Genomic DNA, 11,257 nt, shown 5'->3' with positions numbered 1-11,257 from the left:
ATAAGTCATTTCGACCGTGAAGCCGAGTATCTCAACTCAGGCCGGGACCTAGTAAGTGAAAGTGCGCACACTGGAGACAGTAAGGATGTGCGGGGAGCCAGTGGCGTGAGTCCAAAGGCAGGCCAGGCCTGAACTTCCTGGCAAACTGGTAGTATCCCTGAGGGTGTGGCGTTGATCGGGCCCACGACTGTACCTGAGTTGTACCAAAGGTGACCTAAGACTACCTTGGCGCAGGAATGTCTAGGTTTGTGTTAGGAATAACTCCCCAGCTGGTTGGAATCGATTCGAGTCGTCATCTCTCCCGGATAGTAAGAACTTAACTGAGCAGCGGCAACATAGCATTAACTGATGGAATTTGATGGTTATGATGAATATGGAAATGTTACATCGGATATGGTTACTAATGCTTGCTAGCTTAATCACATGATTGATCTAGTACATATGCTAATCTAGAGATGAATAGCTATAATTAATTTGGTTACCGAATTATAAAATGTATGGCTCAACTAGTGGCTTTTATGCAAAAATTTATCAAGCTAGGTCCATCTATAAAGCCTTGCATACTCCTTGGTGTCACTTTATTTCTGGTTTATGATGGGTAAGTCTAGCTGAGTACATTCGAGTACTCAGGGTTTATCCCACCATATTGCAGGTGAAGTTCTCGGCCTGCTGAGGATGGTGACTAACTACCGATGGGCTCGGTGACTATATATTTATTTCTCATCTATATGCTTTTATAAGAGGATGTCACTTATGCTAGCAATGTATTTGAACTTATATTAATGTAATTATTTGAAAGTTATGTTGTTTTTCCTTAACCGATTTTGAAACCCAAACTTGTACTATTATTTGTGAACCTATTTGTAATATTATTTTCGCTGCAACTCTGTGTATGTGATGTGTATTTGCTTAATCATGAGATCTTGGTTATGATGTTGATTTATCGAGGTCCTTCGTGACACTCGGTGGACTACCGGGTTTATATAGGTGAAAGTATGCACGTGTCAACGTGTTTAACGGGGACAGCCGTACTTGATCTTGTATAAATTAGATGGTTGGGTGCTCGGCTCCCATGGGGCCTCGTCGGTGATTGGCCCGCCTCGCGCTTCTATCCTACCTGATCCACCGCCGCAACCGCCCTCATCGATTGAATATTGAACACCGGTTAATGCTTGGGCTGCCGAAGTAGCCTATTACCCAGACCCACTATGTCCGCAATGTCGCATGCCGTGATATCGTGTCCAGGAACGCCACGTTTCTCTAAGGCATCTCCTTCAACAACAGCTCAGCTTCGTTCGTCGATGAGGTGGGTGACGTAGCGCTTAACTAATAATAACTTCTGGACGAGCGCTCAGTAGAATATAATAGTCTGTAGATCGGGTACGTTTGCATCCGTGCATAAGCTCCTAGGTGGCGAGCGCTGCAGCCCGACATGGCCGGCGGGTGCCGCCGAGAAGAACTTTTTGGATCCATGGCCAGCGAATCAATCGCAGCTTAACATCCTTGCTACGCGGAAGTACTATTCTACCCATTAAATTTTGGTTCCAGCCCACAGTTTAAGTTCCTCTTAATAGGTTCTTCATGTTTCTTAACCATCCGATTTAGCCAAACGGATGGCTCTAATTATTTTCATGCACCGTAAAATTTCTCTTTTCTAAAAATAAAAAAAAAATCTAGCTTCATCTCATATTTAGAAAACCATTGTTTTTTTTTCTTTTCTGCCTAAGTACGATTGATTAGTAGAGAAGCAAAACGATTGTCACACACACACATATATACACGTGGAAACAAGCTGCATTATTTTGCATCGCAGGTGTTCTGAGTCCACGACGCCAAATAAGTCTTTGAAACAGTTAAGAGTCCACGATTCATAATTTTCCAGAGCAAGATAAACACACAGCTGCAAGAGAAAATTAAGTGGCATATATCTCAGATGGGCTCTCCGATCCATATAATAAATATCCCGGTCTCAACATCATGAGATGCTTGTGACCGTAAATTAATACAAAGTTTTACTATATAGTGGCAATGCACGTGCGCCACGCATGTTTATAGCTAGGACATGTGACATCCTATTATATTAGTTTCACTGATTATCAATTTTAACCATCAAATTCATGGACAGACTTTGACAAATCCAAATTACAAGATTATATAGTCACAGTAGATGTATACTCAAATGATGAGACAGTCACACTAAAAAAATGCCAACTCCTATGGTTCATCTTCTCTATACCTTAATATGTTTCTGTGAAGATGAATTTGTTTGAAAAACAATTACAACACTAACTTGCCTCCAAGTATCACAGGAGTCGGGAGCCCTCCAACCTCTTGAATTCTGTGTGGTCAGGTTCTTGATCTCTGTTGCATTTGTATCTTTTGGCCAACTACGAAGAAGGTAAGGAAGATCAACCTTCAATGTTCTCTGATTAGACTGTTCTTGTAACCTTCGCCAATACTTAATCTCTTCATTCTTTCGTTGGTACTGATTCTCTTCGTTCCTCGGTGACCTGCATGTGGCCTTCTTGTTAAATGAACTGCTCGCATTTTTTATTGGTTTTCTCTCGGTTTAGCCTGAACTCCACAGGCTGCCACACAGGTTGTCGCACTATTGTCTTTACTTTATAGTGCAGCTGCATGACCAATGGTGATCCGCGTGGCAAGATGGGAGTATTCCTGCATTGTGCAATACATACTATATAGATTAAAAATATAGAAAATGTTGGGTCATTCATTACTCGTACAAATTGAGCCTCGTATAAGTGCTTTTCCGACTACAGAACCATTCAAATTCAGCAGTTAAAATGTCCAGGCTGCTATTTATTTCGACAAGGAAATCACAGACAATACTTCCACTCGGAAACCTAAGCCAACCAATCATCGCAACGTTTTCCTTTAAGAACTGCAATTCAATGCCCACTTCCCATTGTCGAAAAAAGGTATAAAAATAAAACCTTTTCAGATGTTGACCTTGCGTTAGATTTGACAACCATGTGTAGGCATTTTAAAAACAGAACATAACCAAGAACAATATGACTGTAAATCTAATATAAAATAAGTAGAAAAAAAGAATATAGACCAATTGGGATGGAATAATCCTTGAAGTATGACAACTTAAAAACTTGCTCTCTTTGTATAAAACTGTAAATATAAGAAACTCTTCACAGAATGCAGGATCACCTTCCGAAAGAAGCCTATGGATCACCACAAGTGTCTTCAGGGCAACCTACATAACACAAGAAGAACCCATTCTATATTATTGGCTACTATGAGAAGCAGAACACTCTGAATAGGAATTACAAACTCCAAATAATTTTGATAGAGTTGCTGCTAGGATAGCTGCAAGGAAACCAAAACACTTAGCATAGCATATTTGGAGTCATGCCATCTCAACTGAACTCCACATACAGTTCAGGCAGGACCAAAAGGTAACCATTCAGAAATAACTATTTAATCCAATGACGTCACATTACAGGCATGTAATGTCAAACAGGCTTCAGGATAATCATTAAAATAGAGGAACCACATAATATAAATCAACAATTCTCAGTTCCCAGTGTTGTGATGTAGAGAGCTCCAAATGCATATATACTGGCATATTTTACTTTCAAGTTAACAAGAGTTGCTGGCAAAATATGAGTTGATGCTACTTTCTCATCAGTATGGTCCTGATTCCTGAACCCTGAAAAATTCATTCCAATTAGAACTATTCTATGATTTAACAAGCATTTGTACTTGATGATGGAACAATATATCAAAATCGCTAAAGTGAATAATTTATAGAAGTAAACACAAAACAAAAATCTACTGTATCACCTCCATCACGAGATTATTTGAGCTACAGAAGAGGATTTTGGTTGCATACCTTCTGTCACAGAGTGAGGGAAAGAAGCAGGTTGACCAGCCCCTTCGCCGTCGCACACAATTGATCTTCCCTTTGTCAAGGAATCTTGGTGCAGTTCCTACACAGATCCTCCCTTCCCTGATACGGTATCACCAATCTCCTCACTTCTGTTGCCAAGATCTGAGAAGTTGAGGCGTCGAACCCTGCTACACGAGAACATCGTTGACCGATTAAAAAAAATTAGATTAGAATCGAAGAGCAGGCAACCGGCGCTGACCCCAATATAGTGGAACTGGTCGAGCACCCCCAGGCCTCCCTGCACTCGATCGCACACATGGGTGGGGCAGCTGGACGAAGCCGAGCGAGGGGTGGTCGGCGAAGAGGTCCGCGGTGATGACGCTCCAGGAGTAGTCGGCACACCAGAACCTGCCAACTGCACCGTCCGGATCTAGATGGAGCAGGAGAGGAAGGAGCCCATGAGGCGATGACCACCAACAATCCTGTTCCGTTGTCGCCTTGATTCCCTTACTCTCCTGTGGCCTCCGCCCATCGGCGGCGGCGCACGCTGAGGGGACGAAGATCGCGTGAGACTGGAGGAGATCGGTTCCTGGGGAGGAGACCGGCGGGAGGCATAGGAGGACCTCCTCAACAGCGTCGGGGATAAGGATGAAAACGGAACGGAAATATCCCGAACCGAACCGCATCGTTTTCTATATTTAATCCGACCGAATCCGTATTTTCTTGTCCGACTTTACCGTTTTCGCTTTCGCATTTGAGATGTTTCGTATTTCGAATATAAAAGTAGAAAACGGTTTACACATTTTTCGACCGTTTTCTACTTTTCTACTTTTAATTTGAAATATTCCGAATTCAAAATTCGGTTTAAACCGAATTTAGCCAACTGCATAGGTCATACAGCCCAATTACAGGCTGCTCACCACGCAGTTGTGTTCTTTCTACCGGTGGCTAGCTGCCCTCTCTTATAGACGGCGCCCAGCCTCATCTCTCTTATTATGTATTTGGTCGTGCACTTGTTTAATGCTATGCACTTGAACTAGATCATGCACTTGTTAGTTGTGAACTTGTTATGTATTTGGTCGTGCACTTGTTTAATGCTATGCACTGTGGGTCGGTATTTCGTATTGAATTTTCGCATACCGACCGTGTTCGACATAATTCCGCTCGAATTGGTTCGTTTTCGAAATTCTAGATATTCCGTAAGTTCGTGTTTGTTTTCGTGTCCGGCTTGTCCGCTTTCGCTTTCGCTTTCGTATTTCAAATGTAAAAGTAGAAAACGGTTGAGGAGTTTTTCGACCGAGTTCGACCGTTTTCATCCTTAGTCGGGGAGCAGACGCGGAGAAGAAGGGTGCAGATGCGGCGGTTGCGGGGGCGCCGGCCTGTAGGGCGAGCGGAGGGAGGCGAGCGTGCAACAGCGTCGGGGAGCGGACGCGGGGAAGAAGGGTGCGGATTGGGCTGTTGCAGGGGCGGGCGCTTTGGGCAGCGGCGATCGTAGGCAGGGAGGGGCGACGGATGGAGTTCGAGGGGCAGCACGCGCGATAACATCAGGCAGGTACATGCGGGTGGGTAAGACTGTCTCCAACGATGGATACCCAAAACACAACACCCATTTCACATTTGGCAGCGCTACAGTTAAAGAATTTAATATCTATTTTTAGTCTTTTCCAACAAAGATCCAAAAGAGAACTATTTCTGCAAATGGGTCTACAGGAGAGAGGATACTCAGATTTAAGTTATACCTCTCTTGGCAGCTAAAATGGATCTTCTATATAGATACTCTGTTGGAGGCTATAGGTATTGTGTTGGAGACCCATTTTGAGTTTGTCTTCTTATAGGTCTCCTGTTGGAGATAGTCTAACAAGCATTTAGGGTGAAAAAAAGTTGAGACTTTTCCATGTGTGTCATTATAAAAGATCGCAATTCCTTGTGTGCCCCTAAAAAAATCCAGTGGTCTTCAGTGCCACTACTCCAACTTTTTCGTGTCCTCCATGCCACTTCCGTCAGTTTGGACTCTAACGCCGTCAAACTGCAGGTGTGAAAAGACGAAAATACCCTTAAGTCTAAATATGTTATTAATTTTTTTGAGCATCTTAACGATTTCAAATGAAAAAACTCAAAACTAGAAAGTTGTAGATCTCGTTGAGATCTATAATTTTCATATAAAATTTATTTTCATTTAATTCCGCAAAAAAATATGATTTGATATGATTAATATATCTTAGAAAAATCATCATTTTTTTGCAGAATTAAATGAAAATAAATTTTATATGAAAATTATAGATCTCGATGAGACCTACAACTTTCTAGTTTTGAGTTTTTTCATTTGAAGTCGTTAAGATGCTCAAAAAAAATTAATAACATATTTAAACTTAAGGGTATTTTCGTCTTTTCACACCTGCAGTTTGACGGCGTTAGAGTCCAAACTGACGGAAGTGGCATGGAGGACACGAAAAAGTTAGAGTAGTGGCGCTGAAGACCGCTGAATTTTTACAGGGGCACACAGAAGATTACGATCTTTTATAATGGCACATAGAGAAAAAGTTTGGCAGAGGCGCTCGTTTGCGGAGAAAACACGTGTGATTCGTATGTTCCTGAGATCCTTCTCCAGTGGATCCACGTGTCAATCTTAGATGGGTAAGAATTTTTCTAGGTAACAATGAATTTCTAATAAATTCGCTCCTTTATAGTATGTGTATATATATATATATATATATATATATATATATATATATATATATATATATATAGAACAACTACTCTATAGCTGGCTACAAAATAACCTATTCTGTAGCCACCTTGAGTTACTATAATTACTATGTTAATTTATGAGATTATAGTAACTCCTTACTAAGTGGTTTACTATAACGTTATGGTAAATATCCCTATGTGTTATAGTAACCCAACTATAGTAAATATATATTGACATTATCGTAAATTAGTATATAAAATTATGGTAAATGGAGGTGGCTACAGAATAACTTATTCTGTAGCTGGCTACTGAATAGCCTCTCCCTATATATATATATATATATATATATATATATATATATATATATATATATATATATATATATATATATAGAACTACTATTTTGTAGCTGGCCATAGAATAACTTATTCTGTAGCCACTTTGAGTTACGATAATTACTATGTTAATTTACGAGATTTACAGTAACTCCTTACTAAGTGTATATATATATATATATATATATATATATATATATATATATATATATATATATATATATATATATATAAACACTCAATCTAAGTACCGAAAAGATCAAGAATCCAAACACAGGAGGAGACAGGCATTATTACAGCAAGAGGAGCAAGCAACCGCGAAGCATGCGACATGCAAGAACAGAGCACATTAGGTGCGCTAGCACCGTAGCATTAAACAGTGCCAGCAGGCGTAGCAGCGGTTTCGCCCCTGCTTACGATCCCAGCATGGAAGAGCAGCGCCCAAAGGAGCGTGATTAGCTCGCCGCCCCGGGCGACGGCCTCCAAGTGCCCTTTCTCGTTCTTCGACGGCGCGGCGTACAGGATCATCTCCGACCAGAATCCGGCCAGCAGCTTCCACGTGGCCTCGTCGCCTTCGCCTGCGGCAGTGAAGTACTCCACCAACTCCGTTGCCAGCCTTGCACCATCCCTGAGCACCTCATGCCTTGAATTCTCACCCAGCAATTTCAGCAGCTGCTCATACTCGGCCTCTGGCGTGCCCGGCGCGGCGCGTCTGGCAGCAAGGGCGCCGCCAGCGTCCTTCTTGACGGCCTTGTACACGCTCTTGCTCCATGCAACGTCGTCAGGAAGTAGCTCAGGATACCAGGCCACCAGGTACGTGCAGTACCGTGACAGGTGTACTGCGGTGATCCTGTCATCGGATACGGCCGGCGGAGAGCCTTGTTCTTGTTCTTGGTCATGCTGGCATGGGTGCCGAGCCTCAAGGATGCACGTGGCGATGTGCCATGTAAGTATGGCATCTGATGTGCCTTTGCTATTGCGGGCCCCGGGGAAGTTCTCATGGACCCGGCTTCGGCGCAGAGATGCGCCGGTGCTCTTATGGCTCCTCAGGGCATCGATGATGCAAGCTTTCACCGCTGGTGATACTCTGACACTCCTCTCCTTGTCCGGCAAACGGAGGACGCGCCTCAGAAGTCCGAGTGGAGTGACTGTTCTTGGTTGAAGCACCAGTACTGAGCACTGGCCCATCTTTTCATTCCAATGCTTCATCAGCTTGCATCTGCATCGCAGCAAAAGGGCCACCCATTTCTGCACGGGTACAAAATGCTGCCGAGAGGTATGGTTTACGTACCAGCAGATGAGCCCTACTTTTGTCCAGTTGGAACAGATGTAAGAGCCTATGTCTCTGATCTCTGAGATCATGACCAACGTCACAATCAGAAACAGAGCCACCACAACTAAGAATGTCCTTCCAATGAATTCAAGGTTCGGAGAGCTTACCCCATGTTCTCTCCAGCACCGGTAACTGCAAACCATCTGAGTGACACTCCCTATGTCCTCCCAATGCTCCTGCCAGATCGCAAGCCCGAGCCGACATGCAACCACGATGCAGTAACCTAGGCTCAAGAGTGAGATACAGAGACTCCAGATGTGCAGCCAACGCTTGGCATAGCAGATTGGAAGGGATGAGTAATAATAATCATGAACGAAAGAAACCTCATCTGCAATCAACCGGAATATCCTCACATGTTCGCCATCCTTCATCAACAAGCCCCAGAAAAAGTCAGTTGTCACCCCCTTAGAGCCAGCATTACCAAGCTTATATCTCGCGAATCGACAGCGCAGCAACTTGAACAAAGCAAATGACAAGCATAAGTCTTTCAGTAGCAACGGTCTTGGAACAGCTAGTAGCGTGTCGTCCAACCGCCAAACTCTGTCAACTGTCACCATGTTTTTGACATCCTTCACCACATACCCCTGAGGCTGCTCCTCCACTTGTATTACTTCTTCTCCCATAACCATGAGTGGAGGAGGAGGTACATGTACATGTACATGCTGGCCATCACCTACAGGTGGTTCACCATGTGGACTTCCTTCTTCTACCTGCTGCAGTTGCTGACTGTACCCAGAAACAAGATGTGGATTGCGTCCGAGTGCAAAGGATCGCTGTGCATTTCCGAATGCATACAGTTTGAACACAATCTTAACACAGATGAGAGCAAATGGAGAGAACTCAATGAAAAGGCGGAGGTATGTACCCAGAAACAAGTCATTGACAAAATGCACGGGCTTAATGCTGCTGGCACCAAGGTAAAACGTCCATACCCCCTGAACAAACAGCTCGTAAGGCGGAGGTATGTTTCGACCTTCTCTGTCATCAGAGGCGACTACTGTGCTCGTGTTGATTACAACAATCTGAACAAGGAATGCCCATGTCACGGTAGCCAGCGAGTGAAATTCTCCATCGCATGTAGCAACAAGGCCATATTCCTCGGGAAGAAAGACCTGGGTAACATTGCTGTAATTGTTGGACTTGCGGTCAGTGCTGGACACAACATAGGAGAGGATGGGCAAGAAGAGCGTGGTGGCTCCGAGGAAGACGAAGCGGGTGAAGGGGTGATGACGGTAGCGCTGGCCGTAGGCGCCCATGGCGACTATGACCCCAGCCAGCACGACATCGGTCAATAGCATCGCGTTCACCCTCCACACCTGCCCTCTCATGCTCTTTCTGAAGGCCATCAAGAAATCATGGGAGCAGTCAAAGTCTGAGTCTGCGGGAGAATATTCTCCAGCCATGATCCACGGGATAGCTGATTTGCCAAATTTCACCATTAGAACAAGATATACATAGTTCAATACTTGGCACAAACGCACAAGGAATTGAATGATTTTGCTTCAGGGCTTCTACTAGCTTTATCTAAAGAACATGGACAAGCAAGTAGCAAACTAAACTAGAGGGGGCTATAAGCTCGCACAACTATGCAAGCATACACAGCGAAGCCGAACGAAGCAAATTGCTTCTTAAATCTACGGATATTATCAGTAAATTCAAGGAGTTACCGTAGGTTTGGAGATCCCACTCACGATTGCGAGCCACCTGGTTTCTTCAGTAGGAAGAACATACAATGGCCGGGAGACAGCTACGATAAAACGACCCAATGAGAGACTCTGCAACGCGTGAGTGGAAATGTCTAGGACTAGGACAATGCGTGAGTGGAAGGTGAATGCGTGAGTGGAAGGTGAATGCTTCACAGCGAAGTATTTGAAGGAGTCCAAGAAAAGGTTGAAGTAAAATCTAAGTATTAGCTTTGCTAGTTTCGGACAAGAGTTTTTCTATCTACAATGATGCTCCTTGTCAAGGTGTGGGATGTGTCTTTATACGAGAAGAAAAGTAGTGGCTTGTTCATTAAGTCAACTAAGGAAGCGTGAGTTGAACTACCTAACATGTTATCTGAAGTTATCCATTGTGAAGTATGGAAGTACTATCTTTTTGGAAATAAAAGTGACACCTAGGAGGATCACAATAATCTACAGGACATCTTCACTAAGTTGGTCTTGAGCTTGTGATATCCTCGTTGGAATGAAATTGATTATGACTTGGAAAAATGCTATCACTTCGAGGAGTAAAGTCATGGCTGATGACCTTAGCAACGGAGAATTGTGCTAAGAAGATTTGGACGACACCATAGACTAAGAATAGTCGTTTGAGAGTTGAGCAACTTGATCTGAGCATCTGAAGTCATTAATGTTTTAAAGTTAGCAATAGAATCTACTTTAGACCAAGAAAGTAAGGAAGCTCTGTTGGAAGATGAATATTTTAAGAAAAAGAATTGATATTATGGACTAAAAAGGAAAGGTGGGCTATTGATTGGAGATACCTTAGAGTTGTTCAATGTGCCTGTTAAAAATTTGGAATTAGTTGAGCAAGTTACTTAGAGTAAGGTTAACAGGTATGCAAAGTAAAGTGGGATCCTTATTAAGACAATGGAACTACACGATAAAGTAAAGAAGAATCCAAACACGAAGTATCCCTATCTCCTAGTCGACATCTTCCGAACCTCGAGGACGAGATTCATCTTAAGGGGGTAGAATTGTAACACCCTAAAATTTGCTTCTTTTAAAGTATAGCTAAAAAGATTTAATTTTGAATTTTTGTGCTAATAAAACATAGGAAATAAATTTTTTTATTAAATTAAAATTTAACATAAGGTGCAGCAACACTATTTTGCATACATGCTGGTGCATTTGTTTCTTTGTACTGAGTGGTTTTGGTTCAAAGTTCAAACCAATTCAAATAGTTTTTGAAAATGGATTTGAAATAAACATTGAAAAAGAAAAAAAAAAGATCCTTCCCTTCTCTCAATCTGGCCCGGCCTGCTCCGCTCTCCCTCTCCCGTGGCCCATTCCAGCAAACAGCCCAGCACCGCCCGC

At 42.9% G+C, this 11,257-nt stretch overlaps 1 protein-coding gene across 5 annotated transcripts; it reads right to left on the bottom strand.

Annotated features, from left to right (window-relative positions):
* Window positions 1-1,930: 1,930 nt before the first annotated feature.
* On the bottom strand, window positions 1,931-10,031 carry LOC136508106 (uncharacterized). 5 transcript variants are annotated; one of them, XR_010771866.1, is made up of 4 exons: window positions 9,887-9,904; window positions 3,866-4,050; window positions 3,181-3,226; window positions 1,931-2,676 (listed from the first exon to the last, which is right to left on the bottom strand). XR_010771866.1 is itself a non-coding variant. In XM_066502729.1 (2 exons), the coding sequence occupies exon 2, from the start codon at window positions 9,620-9,622 to the stop codon at window positions 7,259-7,261; it is 2,364 nt and encodes a 787-aa protein (XP_066358826.1). In that variant the 5' UTR covers window positions 9,623-9,636; window positions 9,887-10,031; the 3' UTR covers window positions 7,169-7,258. The 5 variants fall into 5 exon arrangements, 1 of the variants encoding a protein (XP_066358826.1); XR_010771865.1 differs by lacking the exon at window positions 9,887-9,904 and adding an exon at window positions 4,122-4,505 and having other exon boundaries at window positions 1,932-2,676; XR_010771864.1 differs by lacking the exon at window positions 9,887-9,904 and adding an exon at window positions 4,122-4,505 and having other exon boundaries at window positions 1,934-2,676; window positions 3,866-4,047.
* Window positions 10,032-11,257: the final 1,226 nt, after the last annotated feature.

This window comes from Miscanthus floridulus, chromosome 15 (genome assembly GCF_019320115.1).
Source record: "Miscanthus floridulus cultivar M001 chromosome 15, ASM1932011v1, whole genome shotgun sequence".
NCBI classification, from domain to species: domain Eukaryota; kingdom Viridiplantae; phylum Streptophyta; class Magnoliopsida; order Poales; family Poaceae; genus Miscanthus; species Miscanthus floridulus.
This window is presented reverse-complemented; position numbering and strand designations above follow the sequence as displayed.

Bases quoted from the DNA above. Each gene is read 5' to 3' on its own strand.
- LOC136508106 (XM_066502729.1), bottom strand. From the start codon at position 9,622: ATGGCTGGAGAATATTCTCCCGCAGACTCAGACTTTGACTGCTCCCAT.